The sequence below is a fragment of the Dryobates pubescens genome, chromosome 35 (assembly GCF_014839835.1).
Source record: "Dryobates pubescens isolate bDryPub1 chromosome 35, bDryPub1.pri, whole genome shotgun sequence".
Classification (NCBI taxonomy): Eukaryota; Metazoa; Chordata; class Aves; order Piciformes; family Picidae; genus Dryobates; species Dryobates pubescens.
This window is the reverse complement of record NC_071646.1, coordinates 991345-1009861: the sequence shown is the minus strand read 5'-3', so window position 1 is coordinate 1009861 and position 18517 is coordinate 991345. Positions and strand designations below refer to the sequence as shown.

General features: G+C 60.6%; 2 protein-coding genes across 2 annotated transcripts; both read left to right on the top strand.

The window, feature by feature from the left end:
- The first annotated feature begins 3561 nt into the window (after nucleotides 1-3561).
- LOC104305392 (pepsin B) lies at nucleotides 3562-7924 on the top strand. The gene is made up of 9 exons (XM_054176447.1): nucleotides 3562-3649; nucleotides 4032-4185; nucleotides 4958-5075; nucleotides 5784-5902; nucleotides 6234-6433; nucleotides 6821-6943; nucleotides 7134-7278; nucleotides 7517-7615; nucleotides 7772-7924. Exons 1-9 carry the CDS (start codon nucleotides 3594-3596, stop codon nucleotides 7922-7924), a joined length of 1167 nt encoding a protein of 388 aa, XP_054032422.1. The 5' UTR covers nucleotides 3562-3593.
- A 3045-nt stretch (nucleotides 7925-10969) lies between these two features.
- Nucleotides 10970-14350, top strand: LOC104305349 (pepsin B-like). Its single transcript, XM_009906195.2, has 9 exons — nucleotides 10970-11025; nucleotides 11146-11296; nucleotides 11748-11865; nucleotides 12113-12231; nucleotides 13000-13199; nucleotides 13359-13481; nucleotides 13562-13706; nucleotides 13834-13932; nucleotides 14198-14350. The coding sequence occupies exons 1-9, from the start codon at nucleotides 10970-10972 to the stop codon at nucleotides 14348-14350; spliced, it is 1164 nt and encodes a 387-aa protein (XP_009904497.2).
- Nucleotides 14351-18517: the final 4167 nt, after the last annotated feature.

Genomic DNA, 18517 nt, shown 5'->3' with positions numbered 1-18517 from the left:
GTATCTTGGCTGTGAAGTGTCATTGAGGCTCACTAAGGGCTGCACTGCCCCAGTTCAGCTCCTGGGAGGGCTGCCACCAGCCTTCCTGGGAAGTTTGTCTTTCCCTCCAACTTGGCTTGTCTGGAAGTGCCCTGCACAGGTAGCAGAACAGGTTTGGATGCCTGTTACCCAGCAGGACCAAAGGTGAAAGCAGCTTGGTGGAGAGCCTGAGAGCTTTGAAGTTGGCAATTACAGAGCAGGGTCTGGGGAAGGTTGGCTGTAACCAAGGGACCTCATCTGTGTTCCTTCCCCAAGTGACTGCTTTGGCAGTTGAAAGGCCCAGACTCATCTGTGGTATCTCCAGCCCTCCTCCCCTGCCAGCCTCCCTGCCCTCACCTCTGCTGCTGTCTTCTGAGGTGGCAGAAGAGCAAGAAGTGCTCCCTGGGCTCTGGCCGTGGTGGGGCCTGGCTGCTGTGATGAGAGGGGTGGCTCTCACTGTTAATTGCTTCTCCAGGTGGTTTGTATGGAATCCATTCTGTCCTCCTGTCCCCCCCTCCCCTCCCCTCAGCTGGCTGTGACCTTAGAGGTGACAAACAGCAGCAGTGCTGTGTGACCTGAGGAGTGCTCCTGTCTGACATTAATGTGCACTACGAATGTATGCAGAATAAATGGAGTTGTAACCACGGTGCCCTGCTGCTGTCTTCTGTGGGGGCTGCAGAGGGACAGCTGAGAGCCTTTCCAAGTGACCTCTGCCTCGTGTGGAAAGTGGAGACCCAGGCAAACAGGCCCCACATGGCCTCATGCAGCTGCAGGCCTGGTGAGACCTCACCTGGAGAGCTGCATCCAGCTCTGGGGCACACAGCGCAGGGGGGACAAGGACCTGCTGCAGCAGGACACAGCAGAGCCCCAGGGGCTGCAGCAGCTCTGCTGTGAGCACAGGCTGAGGGAGCTGGGGCTGTGCAGCCTGCAGAGGAGAAAGCTCCAGGGGGACCTCAGAGCTGCTGCCAGGACCTGGAGGAATCCTGCAGAGAGACTTCCTGAGGGGGTCTGAGCCAGGCCAAGGGGGAAGGGTTTGGAGCTGAGGCAGAGCAGGGGCAGAGTGGAGCTGAGGAAGAAGTTCTCCGGTGTGAGGGAGGTGAGACTCTGGCACAGGCTGCCCAGGGAGGCTGTGGCTGCCTCCTGCCTGGGGGTGTTGAAGGCTGGATGAGGCCCTGAGCAGCTGAGCCCAGCTGAGAGCTGCCCGTGGCAGGGTGGGTGCTGGAGCAGATGAGCTCCGAGGTCCCTTCCAACCTGAGCCATTCTGTGCAGTCCTTGTTTCCTCTTGAGCCAAACCCCTCAGCAATCAAGTGCTGTGTAACTGTGGGTCAAGAAGTGGCCAGAGGGGGAAGTGTTTGTGCTGTAGAGGGCACCTTAGTGCTTGGTGTGCTGGCGCAGCGCTGTGCCCGCCGGGCGCTGCCGATAAGGCTGCGGCTGTCGACGTTCCGATAGCTGCTCCTTGCCTGCAGCCAGGGTCTGCTGCTTTATCCCCTCTGAGTAAGTTGATCTTGCTATCAATCCTGCTAGCAAACAAGATCATTGCTTGGTTATGGTCTCAATAGCCAGCAAAGGACACAAATTCCCCCCCAGGTATTCCTGAGGGAATGAGATCCCCGGGGAGCGCTGGGATGAGCGGTGCCAGGCTGTGGGCAGAGGAGATGGAGAGAGGGAAGCCAGAGGGGGTGGGAAGGGACCTCTGGGGATCACCCAGTCCAAGCCCCCTGCTCCAGCAGGGCACCCACAGCAGCTTGCCCAGGAGCACAATGGCCAGGGGGGGTTGGAAGCTCTGCACAGAAGGAGACTCCACAACCTCTGTGGGCAGCCTGCTCCAGGCCTCCAGCAGCCTCACACCAGAGAAGTTTCTCCTCCTGTGTGGATGGAGCCTCCTGGGTGCCAGCTGGAAGAGCCCAGGAGCAGGGCTGCAAACCAGCCTGGAGGAGCTCTGGGAAGCATTTAGGTTATAACTGCAAACATTTGGGGCCATTTACCAGGAAATGTTTACCTCAGAGCCCCAAAATATTTGGGTCTGTGTGCTAGAAAAATAATTGAAGTTATGACCCCAAATATTTTGGTTCATTTGCTGGAAAATAGCTCAGTTATAACCCCAAATGTTTTGGGGCTGTTGGGCTGTTTGTTGGTGGTGTAGGATGTCTGGGGGTGGGGTGGGGTGGGGTTGGGGTTTCTGTTTTACACAGGAAAAAGGCAAAAGAAACCCACACAAGGAATTTTCTGCCTCTCTAGGCTGGATGGGTTAAGCCTCCCCTGGGAAGGGAAGCTCAGCTCCTGCCTTGTGATGCAGGGGGCAAGAGAATCAGGTACTGCAGAAACTGAGACAGAAAAGAAACCCCAAGCCAGGAGATTTCTGCCCAAAATAGTGTGGAGGCAGCAGCAGGGGAGGGCTGTGTGACACCTGGAAAGCAGCAGTGCCTGCAGGAGGGGGTGGTGCAGGGCTGGGAGGCTGATGGATTGCAGACCTCTGGAATGGTTTAGGTTGGAAGGGACCTGCAAGGCTCCCCCAGCCCCAGGCCCCTGCAGCCAGCAGGGACATCCCCAACCAGAGCAGGCTGCTCAGAGCCCCAGCCTGAGCTGCAGTGGTTGCAGAGGTGGGGCAGCTCCCAGCTCTCTGGGCAGCAGGGGCCAGGCTCTCAGCACCTTCAGAGTGGAGAATGTCTTCCTTGCATCTAATCCAAATCTACTCTCAGTTTAATCCCTCAGCTCTCATCCCATCACTCCCAGCCCCTGGCAAAAGTCCCTCCCCAGCTCTCCTGGAGCCCCTTCAGGGACTGGAAGGCTGCTCTAAAGTCTCCCTGGAGCCTTCTCTTCTCCTGTCCCTGTAGCAGAGGCGCTCCAGCCCTCTGATCATCTCCATGGCTTCCCCTGGACCCTTTCCAGCAGGTCCATGTCCTCCTCCTGTCCTCCTCAGAGCTGAAGGCAGCACTCGGTGAGGTGGAGAAGAACAGCGTCAGAACCCACCGGGGAGGAAATGAGAGCTTCAAACCCTTAGGATGAGCAAAGCCTCCAGCTCCAGGTTTTCTCACTATGCCCTGGAGAAACCTCGGGAGCAGGAGCAGGAGCAGCCCTCCCTCCCCCGGGGCAGGAGGTGGCTGCGGGCCGCTGGCCGGGGCGGAAGAGCGGCAGACGAAAGCCCCAGGCCGGTTCCATCCTGCGCCAAGAGCCACGAGAGCTGCTTTGTTGTTTTGGGGAGAGGTTCAGCCCGAGCTCGGAGGAACACAGATAACGGTGTCCCAGCTCCGTGCCGTGACGTCTGGGTCACTCCTCTCTGCCTGCCGTGATAAGAGCTGCTCCTTATCGATGCTAACACTTTGATCTCGGGAGCGCCGCTCTGCCCTCACCTGAGCACCTCGCTAAGGACACAGACTCCTCGAAATCCTCGTGGTCCGGCACACAAAGAGAGCCTTGAAGCCCCAGGCTGCACGTGGTGGCAGTGGAAAATGCAGGTCAGTAGATAAGGAGGCAGCCACTGCCTCCCGGTATAAAGCTGGGGAGGCTGAGCAGCGCAGGGCATCTGCTGTGGGCTCCCAGAAGCTGTGTGGGGACCAGTGGACAACTCCTGCACCATGAAGTGGCTGCTCCTGGCCCTGATGTGTCTCCAGCTCTCAGAGGGGTTGGTGAGGTGAGTGTCCTGCAGCAGCTGCTGCAGCACAAAGGGCAAGGGAGGGGGCAGATAACAGAGCTGTGTCCCCCATGGGTGCTGCACTCTGTCCCCATGGGTGCTGCACTCTGTCCCCATGGGTGCTGCACTCTGTCCCCATGGGTGCTGCACTCTGTCCCCTGGGTGCTGGCCAGGGCTAGCCAGGTGTGCCTCTGGCCTCCTGCACCTCCACAGATCACCTTGGTCTTAGTCCATGCTGCATCCACTCCTGGGAGGGCAGCTCCTGGGCACATGCAAGGCAGCAGAGCTCCATGGTGGCAGAGTGCAGAGGAGCCCAGGGAAGGGATCAGTGGAAAATGCCCAAATCTGCTCATTTCCTGCTTTGGTTTCTCCCTCTGGGCAGGATCCAGCTGAAGAAAGGCAAATCCATACGGGAGAGGATGAGGGAGGCTGGGGTGCTGGAGGACTACCTGAGGAGGATGAAGGCTGATCCAGTTCAGAAGTACAACTTCAGTGAGGGCTATGTTGTGAACGAGCCCATAACCAACCACCTGGATGTGAGTGCCTCAGGCTCCTCTCACTGCCTCTCCATGCCCCTCTCTCCCCTTGCCCTCCTTCTTCCCAGCTGCTGGAGCAATCTCTTCACCCTCCAGGACTCAGAGGTTGCTTTTCCCCTTTTCACCATTTCCTTCCTCCCCCCCAACCATGAAGTGATGCTTCTCTGGATGCCTGAAAAGACATAGCCAAGGAAATAGCAAATGTTGCACCTTTGGGGGTGAAAAGCAGGATGAGAATCCACACAGAATGCAGGGGGGTGGAAGGGAGCCCCAAACTCCAACCCCCCTGCAGGCAGCAGGGATGGCTCCAGCTGGAGCAGGCTGCCCAAGGCCACCTCCAGCCACAGCAGGCTGCCCAGGGCCACATCCAGGCTGAGCCTGAATGTCTCCAGGGATGCAGCCTCAACCCCCTCCCTGGGCAGCCTGTGCCAGTGTCTCCTCACCCTCACTGTGCAGAGCTTCCTCCTGATGCCAGCCTAACCCTGCCCTGCTGCAGTTTCAAACCTTTGTCCCTTGTCCTATCCCCACAGGCCCTTCTCAACAGCCCCTCCCCAGCCTTTCCCTTCAGGTAGTGGAAGGTTGCTCTAAGGTCTCTCCAGAGCATTTTCCTCTCCAGACTGAACAGCCCTCAGCTCTCTCAGTTCAGCCTGTTCCTGCCTGGCATTCCCCACACCCTGCCAAGCACTGGGATGTTGGCACAGGGCTGGGAGGTGAAACCCTGCTCAGTCCCTGACCCTGTGACCAACAGAGCTGCCTCATCTCTTGTCCACAGTCCTCCTACTTCGGGGAGATCAGCATTGGGACCCCTCCACAGAACTTCTTGGTGCTGTTTGACACTGGCTCCTCCAACCTCTGGGTGCCCTCCACCTACTGCCAGACCCCAGCCTGCTGTGAGTGCCCCACACTGCTGAGCTCCCAGCACAGGGGAGAAATCAGGATGCCAGCCTGCTCCCAGCACACTGCTCTGGGATAGCTGCTCCCTGGTACTGCCCTCTGGCTCACCACAGACTGCTTTGGGTGGGAAGGGACCTTCAAAGGTCCTCCAGTCCAACCCCCTGCAGGCAGCAGGGACAGCAGGCTGCTCAGAACCCCAACCAACCTGACCTGCCCTGGTGCCAGGGATGGGGCAGCTCCACCTCTCTGGGCAGCCTGGGCCAGGCTCTCACCACCCTCAGTGTAGATGGAGATGGCCAAGTCCCTGTGGCCATTGTGGGTGTCCCCAGAGCACAGAAGTCACATGGCTGTGCCTGCCCCTTTGTGGCCAGGTGGAAGGAAGAGCAAAGCCATGAATCACGGAGCTGATGCCCCTGGCAGAGCTGCCCCCGTGCCCTGGCAGAGCTCTCCTCATCTAACTCACTGCTGCTGGGGTGGGGATGTGACTGCTGCTGGCTTTGGCCATGCTGGGTGGCTGCTGTGGTCCCCAGAGCTGCTCCCTGGAGAGGGATGCAGGCAGAGCTGGGAAGCAAACCTTGGAGGGAGCCTCCAGGCAGAGCCTCTTCCGCTCCTCGCAGCTTGCTCCCTCCTGAGCTGCTATGCCAGCAGGTGAAATGCCACCAAAGCTCACAGCCAGGAGCTTTGTCTTCTTCCCTCTCCCACAGTCAACCATGCCAAGTTCAACCCCAGCTCCTCCTCCACCTTCAGCTCCAGTGGCCAGTCCTACACCCTGTCCTACGGCAGCGGCTCGCTCACCGTGCTGCTGGGCTACGACACGCTGAGGGTGAGTGCCCCTCCTGCTGCCCCTGTGCCCCTGGGCACTGTGTGTGTCCCCCCCTGGGCACTGTGTGTGTCCCCCCCTGGGCACTGTGTCCCTGCCCAAGGGCAGCCCTCATGGCTTGTGGAGCTGAGCTGGGCACAGCTGCTGTCTTGCCACCAGCAGCTGGGGTTCTTGCCTTGTTTTAAGCCAGTTTCTGCCCATTTTCCCAGCTGCCTGGGGATGCTGGCAGCAGCCAGGGCCTTGCAGTGTGCTCCTTGGGCTTTCAGAGCATCCTCCATGGCTGCTGGGGTTTGCCTGAGCAGGCCAAGTGACCTGGAGTCCCCTGCCCCTCCAGATCCAGAGCATCGCGGTGGCGGCGCAGGAGTTCGGGCTCAGCCAGAACGAGCCCACGCAGCCTTTCTACTTCGCCGAGTTCGATGGCATCCTGGGAATGGCCTACCCCTCCCTGGCAGTGGGAGGGATGCCCACTGCCCTGCAGGGCATGCTGCAGCAGAACCAGCTCACCCAGCCCATCTTCAGCTTCTACTTCTCTCGGTACAGATCTGCCCTCTGCGAGACCTCTCCCAGCACGGGTTGGGTTGGAAGGGACCTTCAAGACCATCCAGTTCCAACCCCCTGCCACGGGCAGGGACACCTCCCACCGGCCCAGGCTGCTCAGGGCCTCATCCAGCCTTGCCCTGAGCACCCCCAGGGAGGGGACAGCCACAGCCTCCCCGGGCACCACCCTCACTGTCAAGAATTTCTTCCTGATCTCCAGCCTTAAGCTCCTCTACTCCAGCTTCAGTCCCTTCCCTCCCGTCCTGCCCCGACCCCCCCTTGTGCACCAGCCTCTGCCTGTCCCCAGGCAGGCTCCTGGTGCCTTGCCCATGCACCTCACACCGATTCCCCAAGCCCTGCTGCTGTGGCTCTGTGTTTGTGCAGCCAACCCACCTACAGCTACGGGGGAGAGCTGGTGCTGGGGGGCATCGACCAGCGGCTGTTCCGCGGGGGCATCACCTGGGCACCGGTGACACAGGAGCTGTACTGGCAGGTGGCACTCGATAGGTGAGTTGTGGCTCTGCCTGCTGGGCATGATCCAGCCCTGGCACCTCCTGGAAGGAGCTGCTCCAGATGAGTCTGCAGCTATGGCAGCAGGCAGGAGCTGAGGGTGGGGGTCAGGCTCCCAGCTCCAGCCAGGATGGCTTTCTTCACTCGGCTGTGGGGGCTGAGGTCCTTTCCCTTCCTCTCCTCCCAGCTTTGCTATTGGACAGACAGCAACTGGGTGGTGCAGCCAGGGCTGCCAGGCCATCGTGGACACGGGCACGTACCTGCTGACGGTGCCCCAGCAGTACCTGGATGGCTTCCTGCAGTTCACAGGGGCCCAGCAGACCAGCTATGGGGTAAGTGCAGGGCATGCCCTGGAGGTGTGCCCAGGGGCTGGCACGGGAGCCAGAAGCCATGGGCTTGACCAGGTCCCCCAACACCCATGTGGCACCTACAGGACGTGGTGCTGCAGGCATGCCAGGGAAGGAGCAGGCCTGGCACTGCCAGGGGATGCTGTGTTTGCCGTCCCTGCACGTGGGGCATCTGTGCCCCCGCAGTGGGGGCCACGACCTCCTCTTGACCCTCTCTCTGCAGTATGCAGTTGACTGCAGTCAGGTGCAGAACATGCCCAGCATCACCTTCGTCATCAACGGAGCTCTGCTCCCACTCTCCCCTTCTGCCTACGTCTTGAATGTAAGTTTGAGCTCAGCACCTTCCCCCTGCACCCTGCAGGAAGGCTCCTGGCAAGGCCCTCCCTGCCCGGGGGCCGCTGCCAGCTCCCCGCAGCCCTGCCGCCAGGGTCCTGCTGCGTGCTGCAGGCTCTGACTCTCTGTTGTTGCCCCCTTACAGAAGAATGGCTACTGCACCCTTGGCATTGAGCCCACCTACCTGCCCTCCCAGAATGGGCAGCCCCTCTGGATCCTGGGGGATGTGTTCCTCAAGGAGTACTACACCGTCTTCGACATGGCCAACAGCCGCATCGGCTTCGCCGTGTCAGCCTAGAGCAGGGAGCAGCAGCCCCCGGCCCCTCTGCTGGCCACACTGCCCTGGCTGCAGCAGCTCTTGGGGTTCCTCTGCACCTTGGTGTTCCTCCCTGTCCCCCTGGGGTGTCTCAGTGTGCTCTCACAGCCTCCTGTTATAAATAAACCCCAAACATCTCAAGCTGTCCCTGCCCTGAGCTTGTTGAGCGGTGCCTGAGGGCGGGCTGCTGGGTTGTGTGTCTCAGACAGGGAGGTCTCAGACAGGGAGGTAAGTGCCAGGAGAAACTCAGTCATGGAATTGTTTTGGTTGGAAAAGATCTCTTTGAGTCCAGCCCAGCACTGCCAGGTCACCACCGAGCCGTGGCCCTCAGCACCACATCTCTGTGGCTCTGAAACACCTCCAGGGATGAGGAATCCAGCACTGCCCTGGGCAGCCTGGGCCAGCCCTTGGGGGAAGAAACTTTGCCTCATGTTCAACCTAAACCTCCCCTGGTGCAGCTTGAAGCTGTTGCCTTTTCTCCTCTCACTTGTTCCTTGGCAGAAGATCCCAAACCCCACCTGGCTCCAGCCTCCTCTCAGGGAGCTGTAGAGAGCAAGGAGGTCTCCCCTCAGCCTCCTCCAGACTGAAACACCTCAGTTCCCAGCTGCTCCCCAGAAGTCTTCTGCTCTAGACCCTTCCCCAGCTTCTCTGCCCTTCTCTGCTCCTGCTCCTCAGTGTGCAGTGCACTCCTGTCCTTGCTCGCAGCGAGGGACAAGCCCAGAGTGCAGCTCCTGAGCTGATTCCTGCACGGGTTTGGCTTTGCAGGTGAGAAGCAGCAGGGACCAGGCTCTGCCGCTGGGGAGCAGGACACCAAAAAGTCACTGAGCTTGCTTTCAAACACCAACCACAGCCCTGGGGACAGGGGTTCCCCGAGGGACTCCCCCACCCCCCCAGCTCTGCTGTGTGCTCTCAGTGCTGGTGTGTGCCCGGTCGTGCCAGGAGTCCCTCTCGGGGTGGTTTGGCTTCACCCTGCTGCAGGCACTGCCAGCTGCCAGGTGGCACTAAGGCACTTCAGCCAGAGGCTCGGCAGCACCTAGCCAGGCAAACACAGCTGGTGGCAGTGGACATTGCTTTGCTTGCAGCCTGTGGTGCCCTTGGGGTGACCTCAGGGACAGGCTGCCCTGCCTCTTGCAGCCGCTGGTGCTTGCAGGGCTGAACCGATCGCTCCAGCCGGCCGAGGGTGCAGCTGCGGGGCCGGTTTGTCCCCACCTCCTCCATCCCTCTTCCTGGTCAGAGTTGTGTGTGGGAGGGCTCTAATCCTCCCTGCAGCTGGATAAGGGCAAGCAAAGTCCTGTGACTCAGTTCAGGTGGAAGCATGAAGTCACCCTGGGTTAGTCAGGGCATCCAGCCGACCCCTGCGCCCCCGGGCAGGGCTACTGGGTCAGGGGAGAGCTCAGCTGCGGTGCTGGGAATGGCGCTGGGTGGCCCCAGGGGATGGGGAACACCTTGGCTGGGGGAGGCTCGGGTGACACCACTCTCTCCTGGGATCCTGATTCCATTCTTAGAAGCTCTTTATCATCAGAGCTCATTAGCAGATGTATTAATAGCTCTGTCATCCCGGCAGGGAGAGGACACAAACTCCTCGGTGCTTTGTGTCAAAATATTGACACAGGCTGAGACGCAGATTAGATAGGAGGGGGGCAGGGAAGGGCATTTCCCCTCCCCTTTAAAATGGGAAGAGTTCTGAAGCTGCTCTGGCAGCACTGCTGGCAGGAAGGGACAGGAGAAGGCTGAACCACGGCCCTGCTGATCTTTCCTCTTCCCTTTGCAGGGTCCCTCCGAGCAGCACAGATCCACCAGGATGTGATGGAGGAGGTTGTGCTGCTGGGGGGGTTCCTGAGCTGCCATGGGCTCCCAGTGACCCTGATGGGTCCTCAGGGACCTGGCAGGGACTGGCAAGGCTGGTACCACCTTCCCAGTGTCCCAGAGCTAAAGCCCCTGTGAACACATGGCTAAATCCATGCTGCCCTGCAGCTCTCCAGCCTGGCTGTGACCAGCATCACTCAAAGCCTCTGGGAGATAGCAGCTCAAAGGCACCAGAGCTGAGCACCCTTGGTGTAACTCTGCCATGGATAAGGAACTGCAGCACATCAAAGGCTTTGATCAAAGCTGCTGAACAAGGACTCAGACTGCCAGGGTGCTCAGGCACTGGCACAGGCTGCCCAGGGAGGTGGTGGAGTCCCCATCCCTGGAGGGGTCCAAGAAACCTGTGGCCATGGCACTTGGGGATGTGGTGTGGTGGCCATGGTGGTGTTGGGCTGATGTTGGACTGGGTGATCTCAGAGGCCTCTCACAACCCTTCACAACTCTGTGACATGGTCCTCTGGAGGTGGCTGGGCTGCCACAGGGCAGGTAAAGCTCTGCCACATCGCTCAGGGCTGCTGTGCTCAGCAGCTTCTAGTCCCCATCTCAGCCTCTCTGGGGGCTATTAGCAGAGCCAGAGGGCAGAAGGAGCAGGAAGACAAATGCCTGGAAAGAGACATTTTTGGGGCCATTTTGCTAGTTCCTGAGAGGCTCAGAGCTGGGCTTCAAAAGCAGCTCTGCTGTTTCCTGCCAGCTGTGTGGAGGGCATTGGGTGTAACATTGCAGGGCATTGCAGACCCGGATGGAAGAAATCTTGCTGGCCCCTGGCACTTCCTTGGCTGCCTGGATGGGGCAAAAGGGGATCACCAGTATCATGAACTTCTTCCCCTTGCTCCACAGGGTGTGTTCTGCCTTTGTTCTCCTGGAGAGGTCAAGGTGGTGCTGAAGGCAAGAGAAAATACTTTAACTTGTTGATAACAGCAGAATTTTGCCTTTTATCAGACCTCACATATTTGGTCTTGGTGTCAGAGGGGGTGGACAATGTCTTAGTGCCTGGACAACCAGGTGAAGGAGGTACAATCAGGGTGGCTGTGGTGATAACCAGACCACAGGTGTTGGGTGGGGGCAGTGATAGAGGGAAGGGGCTGGGCACAGTGCTGGCTATATACACCCTGCCCTGGGCAGGGCACGGGAGCTGCCATGGAGCCACCGGCACCCAGGGACATGTGGTGGCTGCTGCTGGCCCTGCTCTGCCTCCAGCTCGGGGAGGGGGCTAGGAGGTGAGCCCTGGGGCTGGGATGGCTGCTGGGGTGCCAGGTCTGGCTGCAGAGTGAAGCTCACCCTCAGCATGGTGGCTGAGCAGCCCCTTGGCATCTCACTGCCATCTCCAGCCAGCACAGAATCATCCTGAAGAAAGGCAAGTCCCTGAGGGAGGTGATGAGAGAGAAGGGGGTGCCAGAAGGCTTCCTGCAGGACCTCAGGGGAGATCCCAGCAGGAAATACCTGCCCAGTGACTCTGTGGCTTATGAACCCCTAACCAACTACCTGGATGTAAGTATGAAAGCTTCTCCCTCCTCCCCTGAGCCACCCAGCTCTGGGTTTGGAGGTGTCCTCCTGCTCTCCCAGTTGCCTGCAGGAAGCTCTGCAGTGGGTGGCTTGGTTCCCTCCCCAGCCACAAGTGGAAGGGCTGCACTGGGCAGGAGCTTTGGTGTCTCCAAGGGCTGGGTGATGCTGGGTGACAAAGGCAGCAGGCAGCAGAGCTCATCCTGAGCTGATGTCCCCTCTCAGCAGAGCTGGATGGTTGTGGGGCAGATCTACCACTCCTGGCCCCATGTTGAGGGCAAATCATTGACCCTTTCTGTGCTTTGGCTGCCCTGGAGGCACTCAAGGACTCTGAACCCTTCCTGCAGCCCCCTGGCACTTTGGGTTTCTCAGCTAGGAGAGGGCAGAGAGCTGACAAAAGCCAGGCAGAAGCAGAGATCTGAAGCATCTTTGTCCACAGTCCTTCTACTTCGGGGAGATCAGCATTGGGACCCCCCCCCAGCGTTTCCTGGTGCTGTTTGACACTGGCTCCTCCAACCTCTGGGTGCCCTCCACCTACTGCCAGACCCCAGCCTGTGGTGAGCATCCCTTGGAGGGGACAGCACTGTCCCACTGGCCCTCTTGGACCCCCCTGGTGTGCTGTGTGCTGGAGCTGTGGCAGGGACAGCAGTGAGAGCTGAGGGGGTTTGGGGTTTGCTCAGGGCTGGTTCTGGGTGGTCCCTTCCCTCTGAAGCCCCTCCCTGGGGATTTCTGCCTGCGTGGGGACAGGGATGCTGGGCCCAGGGCAGGATGTGACCTGGGGGCTGCCATCTTCTCTCTGTGCAGCCAATCATGCCAGGTTCAACAGGAGCCTGTCCTCCACCTTCTCGAGCACCGGTGTGACCTACACCCTGCGGTACGGCTTCGGTGACCTCTGGGTGGCCCTGGGGTACGACACGGTGACAGTAAGTGACCTCTGGTGAGCTGAGGGCAAGAACTGACTGAGGCTGGGGTCAGGCCCAGCTGGCTGAAAATTCAGAGAGCAGCTGGCAGGAGCCTCCTTCTGTTGGGTGTCACACAATGGCAGGGGTTGCAGGGGACCTCTGAGGATCATCGAGTCCAGCCCAGGGCAGAGCTCCTGGAGGGTCAGCAGAGATGTCCCTGGGGACTGGGATCTGCAGGCCAGCCCCAGGGAGGGTCCTCTCAGCTTGGGGCTAGGGGATCTCTTAGGCCACTGTTTGCCTCTCCCAGCCATGGCTGAGCTCTGTCCTTTGCAGACATGTGAGATGTTCTGCTGTGGGACCTGCAGGCAGTGGAACTGGGACCCTCAGCTGGTTTATCTGGGGCAGGCTGGGGCTGTGGGGAGCTTGATGTAACAGAGGTAATGGGACTAGGACCATGAGCTCAGCACCTCAGTGCAGATTGACCTTCACAGAGTCACAGATTGCCTTGGGTTGGAAGGGATCCTCAAAGCTCATCTTGTCCAACCCTCTGCAGGCAGCAGGAACCCTCCAGCTAGAGCAGGCTGCCCAGGGCCAGAGTGCCTTGAGGGCTGGAGCCTCCCCCACATCCCTGGGCAGCCTGTTCCAGTGTCTCCCCACCCTCATTGTGCAGAACTTCCTCCTGATGTCCAACCTAAATCCCCCCTGCTCTGCTTTCAAACCCTCCCTGACCATCCTGCTGCCCAGGTGGGTGTCCAGAACACCAAAGTCCCCCAGCACCTCTCCCTCTAGATCCAGAGCATCGTCATCAGGAGCCAGGAGCTCGGCCTGAGCTTGGACGAGCCCACCAGACCCTTTTACTACCTGGACTTCGATGGGATTTTGGGCATGGCTTACCCAGGTGTGGGCATCAGTGGCTACAACACACTGCTGCAGAACCTCCTGCAGCAGAGCCACCTCCAGGAGCCCATCTTCAGCTTCTACTACTCACGGTGAGACCTCTGACAGCCCAGGTGAGACCTCTCGTGCCCAGACACAGCCTGGATCCTGCCTCTTCTCCATTCCCTCCCCCTCTACAGGTTCTCCCCATGCCACACCACTTTCTCCTGAGCATCCTGCCTGTGCTGAGGGTTGGGTTTATGTCTTTCCAGCAACCCAACCTACAGTTATGGTGGGGAAGTCATCCTCGGAGGCACTGACCCCCAGCTGTACTCGGGAGAGATCTTATGGGCTCCTGTGGTGCAGGAGTTGTACTGGAAGATCAGCATCGAGGAGTAAGAGCTGCACCAGGGCTTGGAGAGGCCCTTGGAGAGGGGGAAGTCTCTTCTGATGCCTTTGCTGCCGCTCTCTCCAGGTTCTCCATTGGATCCTCAGCCACTGGCTGGTGCAGCCAAGGCTGTCATGGCATTGTGGACACTGGGACCTTCCTGCTGACCATCCCAGGACAATTCCTGCCAGCGTTCCTGCAGGCTCTGGGTGCAGAGGAGAGTGACTATGGGGTAGGTGGGAAGGATGCCCTGCACACACGAAGGGCCATGAGGACACACCTGATGGCTACAGCAGGAGGAAGGACGGTGCCCAGCCGTGAGGTCCTGACCCTTCTGCCCCTCTCTGCTTCCCTTGCAGTTTGTCATCGACTGCAGTGATGTCCCCAGCCTGCCCACCCTCTACTTTGCCATCAGTGGGGCCCAGCTACCACTGCCCCCCTCTGTCTATGTCTTAAAGGTAGGTGTGGCTCTGCCAGGCAGGTGTGAGTCTGCCCTTCCCAGCAGCACTTTGCCACTGTGGGGCAGCTTTGCCCAGGGAAAAGTCAAAAGCTCCTTTGCCAGCCCAGCACCCCGGGGGTCCCAGCACCCCATTTCACAGTGCTGTTGCATGCCTGGGTGTGACCACAAGGAGGGTCTAATCCTGCTCCCAGCCAAAGCACAGCCACCGAGGCACAGGCAGCAGACATGCCTAGCACTGAGAGGTGCTCTTTGTCCCCTGACAGAGTGATGGCCTCTGCACTCTTGGGGTGGAGGGCACCTATGTGGCCTCTGCCAGCGGCCAGCCCCTCTGGATCCTCGGCAACCTCTTCCTCCGCCAGTATTACTCCATCTTTGACATGGCCAACAACAGAGTTGGCTTTGCCCTGTCAGCCTAGGGATGCTGACCGTCACCTCTGTCCCTGCAACACCTTCTCCTCCCCTGGACCACGGTGAGGAGTAGCTTCCAGCTCCCCTGTAGTGAATAAAGGGCTGCAGAGCTGACTGAGTTGAGTCTCCTCTGGCTGAGGCTGAGAAGGATCTGGAGCAGCTCTGAGTTCTTGCTCCAGGCCTCCACACACAGCCTGGGCTGGGGTTGAATCCCCATCCCTGGAGGTGTTTCAAAGCCACAGAGCTGTGGTGCTGAGGGCCATGGTTTAGCCCCAGCCTTGGTAGAGTTGGAGGATGGTTGGGCTGGGGGAGCTTCAAGGGCTTTGCCTGGAGCCTTTGAGTTTGCAGTAATGACAAATCTGGGGTCACCTTTTGGACTGGGACCCAGATTCCTGCTGGGATGAGAAATTTGGGCTGCACCACGTGCTCAGCTCTGGTGTGGGGACCCCGGGGCTGAGCCACTGTGGTCTCTGGAGGCTTCAGAAACCATTTTGGAGCAGGGTGTGCAGAGCTGGAGCAGGGTGAGCAGAGCTGGAGCAGGGTGAGCAGAACTGGAGCAGGGTGTGCAGTGCTGGAGCAGAGTGAGCAGAACTGGAGCAGGGTGTGCAGTGCTGGAGCAGGGTGAGCAGAACTGGAGCAGGGTGTGCAGAGCTGGAGCAGGGTGTGCAGAGCTGGAGCAGGGTGAGCAGAACTGGAGCAGGGTGTGCAGTGCTGGAGCAGGGTGAGCAGAACTGGAGCAGGGTGTGCAGTGCTGGAGCAGGGTGTGCAGAGCTGGAGCAGGGTGTGCAGTGCTGGAGCAGGGTGAGCAGAACTGGAGCAGGGTGTGCAGAGCTGGAGCAGGGTGTGCAGAGCTGGAGCAGGGTGAGCAGAACTGGAGCAGGGTGAGCAGAACTGGAGCAGGGTGTGCAGTGCTGGAGCAGGGTGAGCAGAACTGGAGCAGGGTGTGCAGAGCTGGAGCAGGGTGTGCAGAGCTGGAGCAGGGTGTGCAGTGCTGGAGCAGGGTGAGCAGAACTGGAGCAGGGTGTGCAGTGCTGGAGCAGGGTGTGCAGAGCTGAGCAGCTGTGTGTGAACAGCTCTCAGGTCACTGCCTTTGGGGGAACTGCCCACAGCTACCTGCACATAAATTAGGGATGAGAGGAGCCATGCAAAGGCTCTCAGGCTGAGGAGAACGCCCTGCTTTGGCTCTCAGGGGGTAACTTCATTGGTGCACCACCCAGAGCATGGGTGGCAAGAAGGTGGCATGGCTGGCATGTGGCAGTGACCACTGCCTGGGGTCAAGAGGAACTGTCAGACTGGGTCAGCGCTGGGGGAACGGAGCAGACCCAGGAGGCTGTTCCTCAAGGTCCAGCACAGGGCCACACGTGGGCGATGCGGTGTCCAGGGGCTCCCTGCCTGCTGTCTGACACCCACCCCCAGTCAGATGACAGTCACCCTGCTGGGCATGTGACCACCCCTTAAATCTGCTGCTTGCAGCCCAGTCTGCCACGGTGGCTCCTGGGCAGCTCCCTGCCACAGGGGAAGAAATGCCACCCTGCTGCCATGGGCAGCCCAGTGTCAGGGTCCTGCCGTGCCCTGGGAACTCCAGGTGGGCAGGATCCCCATTGCCCCCTGCTCCTGCAGCTCTCAGACCCCTGAGGGTCTTGGCTAGAGGAGCCAAACCCTCCCCAGTGTCTCCAGCAGGCACAGGCTGCTGCTGCTCCCATTGCCTGCTGTGTGCCCAGGTCACTGCCAACCCTCCATGGCCACAAACCCCTGGGACCAGAGCAAGGGGCTGCATGACCCTGGTGCAAGAAGCTGCATGCCACCAAGGCAAGGGGCTGCACGACCCTGGTGCAAGGGGATTCATGCTGCTGCTGCAAGGGCCTTTATGACCCTGGTGCAAGGAGCTACACGACTCTGGTGCAAGGAACTGCGTGACCTCAGTGCAAGGAACTGCACAGCACTGGGGCAAGGAGCCGCAGGATCCTGGTGCAAGGGGCTGCACAACCCTGGTGCAAGAAGCTGCACGCCACCAAGGCTGCACGACCCTGGTGCAAGGGTCTTCGTGACCCTGGTGCAAGGGGCTCTTTGCAAGGGGCTGCATGACCTGGGCCACCCCCAGCCCCGACAACCACCGCCTCGCCGCGCCCCGGGGCTGGAAGCCGCTCCGCGTGTGGGGCAGGAGATCCCCGAGCGCCAGCTCTGGCCGCGGCCGCGGGAACTACAAGTCCCGGCAGGGGCGGGCGGCCCCGCGGCGGACTACAGCTCCCGGCGTGCTGCGGCGCCGAGCGGGCCGCGCCGCGCCGCGCCGCGCCGCGCCGGGCCGGGCCGGGCAGGGCGGGCAGTGCTGCCCTCCCTCGGCGCGGGAGCAGCGGGGCCGGGCCGAGGGCAGCCGAACTGAGCCGGGCCGGGCCGAGTGGAACCGAACTAAGACGAGCGGAGTCGAACCCAAAGTCGACCGTACCCGAACCGAGCGGAGTCGAACCGAGCCGAGTAAAGCCGAACCCAGCCGAGCCGGGCCGAGTGGAGTCGGAGGGAGGCACTTCGCCGTTCCCCTCTCCCCGCAGCCACCGGGTGAGTGCAGGGGGTGCCGGGGGGGTACCGAGGGAATAGTGTGTGTGTGGGGGGGGGCAGGCGTGCAGCGGGACCCCCTCGGGTGCGAGCCCGCTTTGCCCCCCCGTCGCTTTGCCCCATCCTGGGGCGCTCTCAACTCGTCCTTTCTACCTCCCCCCTCCCCCACCCCCCCTTTTTTTTTGGCTGTTAATAATAACGGACTCCCCCCGCCCGCTCCGCCGCCCCCGGGAGCGGCCCCCGCCGACGGCAGCTCCCGCCCGGGCTGCTATGGCTGCTCCCGGCGCTACCGGGTTGGAGCCGTCGCTTTGGCCGGGGGGGGTTGTCCTGTGGCTTGGCCGGGTGCCCCCCGCCCTAGGAGAAGGCCGAAGGGTCCCGGGGGGTTCGAGCCCCTCCGGCAGCCGGAGGTGACTTGCCCGGGTCTCATTTACCAGCGTGACCCCCGGCCCGAGTGGGGAAACTGAGGCACGGATGCTCCAGCCCTCGGTGCTGATACCTGGAGCGCTGGGTTTGCTCGGGGGGTGTGTGGGGCTTTTCCGTGCACCCCCCCGGGGACAGGGTGTAAATCCCTCCCGGTCTGGTGCGGGCAGGAGAGTGAATGTGTGCCTGTCAACCCCTCCCCCCCCAACCTCAAACCCTGTCCCTGCTGCTTTGGGGGAGGGGGCTGCAAAAAGGCAGGGAAAGAGTTTGGGGTACCCCACGGCACGGGGCTTTGAGGGGGTCACCAAGGCGACCCTTTGACACACTCCTTGCAGCTGTGGAGCAGCAGCAGGGATTTTGGGGGGGGGGGGGGGGGGGTGTGGAGAATGGTGTAAGGGGGGGGACGGGGACGGTGTACAATTAATGATATTCACGAATTAATTGCGAAGCAGGAAGGATTACGCCAGCCCTCCTGCCCATGGCCTCCTCCAAAGCTTCAGTGAGTCAGATGATGGGGAAATTTCCTCCAAAACAAAGCAAAAAAAGGCAAAAAGGCAAAAAAAAAAAAAAAAGAAAGAAAAAAAGAGAGGGGGGAAAAAAAAACCCCGCGGCGGTGATTCGGTGATTGTTGTGCTCCTGGCAGATAAATAAATCAACCCCTGCGAGCCCGGGGACAAGCAGGGCTGGCTTCCAGGAATCCCAGCAGTGCTCCTGCGCCGTCCCAGCCCTTGGGCCGTGGGGGGAGTTTGGGATTTGTTTTATATAACAGCAGAGAGTGGAGCAGGCAGCGGAGCTCTCGCTGCACTTGGGAGGACTTCCCCCCCCCCCCCCCCCCCCTTCCCCCTCTCCTTCTCCTTGGTTCTGTTATTATTATTTCTTTTTTGTTGTTGCTGTTGTTGCCCTTCCCCTGCAGCCTCCCCCCCTGCCATGTTGGGCTGGCTTCATGCACGGCTGCTCCTGCAGCCGGAGGAGGGAGCAGGGCTGGTTTCTCCTTGCTGCAGGTGCTGCTGGTGGCCGAGCCGGTGCTTACCTGCTGCTGGGGGAGCCGGCAGCGAAGGGCATGGCGTGGCCGGGGGGGCTGGGGGGAATCTGGGAGTTGGGCTGTTGGGAGATGAGAAACCACCGGATCGAGGCTGGGGGTGGGCGCTGATGGCCCCGGCGGTGCGGGTGGCGTGTGCTGGTCCTGTGGGGCATGGAGGGGAAAA

What these genes read in the sequence shown, in the direction of transcription:
- LOC104305392 (XM_054176447.1), top strand. Translation starts at nt 3,594, where the DNA reads ATGAAGTGGCTGCTCCTGGCCCTGATGTGTCTCCAGCTCTCAGAGGGG. An exon ending in CTCTCAGAGGGGTTGGTGAG is followed by an intron (nt 3,650 to 4,031) that starts GTGAGTGTCCTG and finishes CCCTCTGGGCAG; the next exon opens with GATCCAGCTGAAGAAAGGCA. An exon ending in CCCAGCAGACCAGCTATGGG is followed by an intron (nt 7,279 to 7,516) that starts GTAAGTGCAGGG and finishes CTCTCTCTGCAG; the next exon opens with TATGCAGTTGACTGCAGTCA.
- LOC104305349 (XM_009906195.2), top strand. Translation starts at nt 10,970, where the DNA reads ATGTGGTGGCTGCTGCTGGCCCTGCTCTGCCTCCAGCTCGGGGAGGGG. An exon ending in CTGCCAGACCCCAGCCTGTG is followed by an intron (nt 11,866 to 12,112) that starts GTGAGCATCCCT and finishes CTCTCTGTGCAG; the next exon opens with CCAATCATGCCAGGTTCAAC. An exon ending in TGGAAGATCAGCATCGAGGA is followed by an intron (nt 13,482 to 13,561) that starts GTAAGAGCTGCA and finishes CGCTCTCTCCAG; the next exon opens with GTTCTCCATTGGATCCTCAG.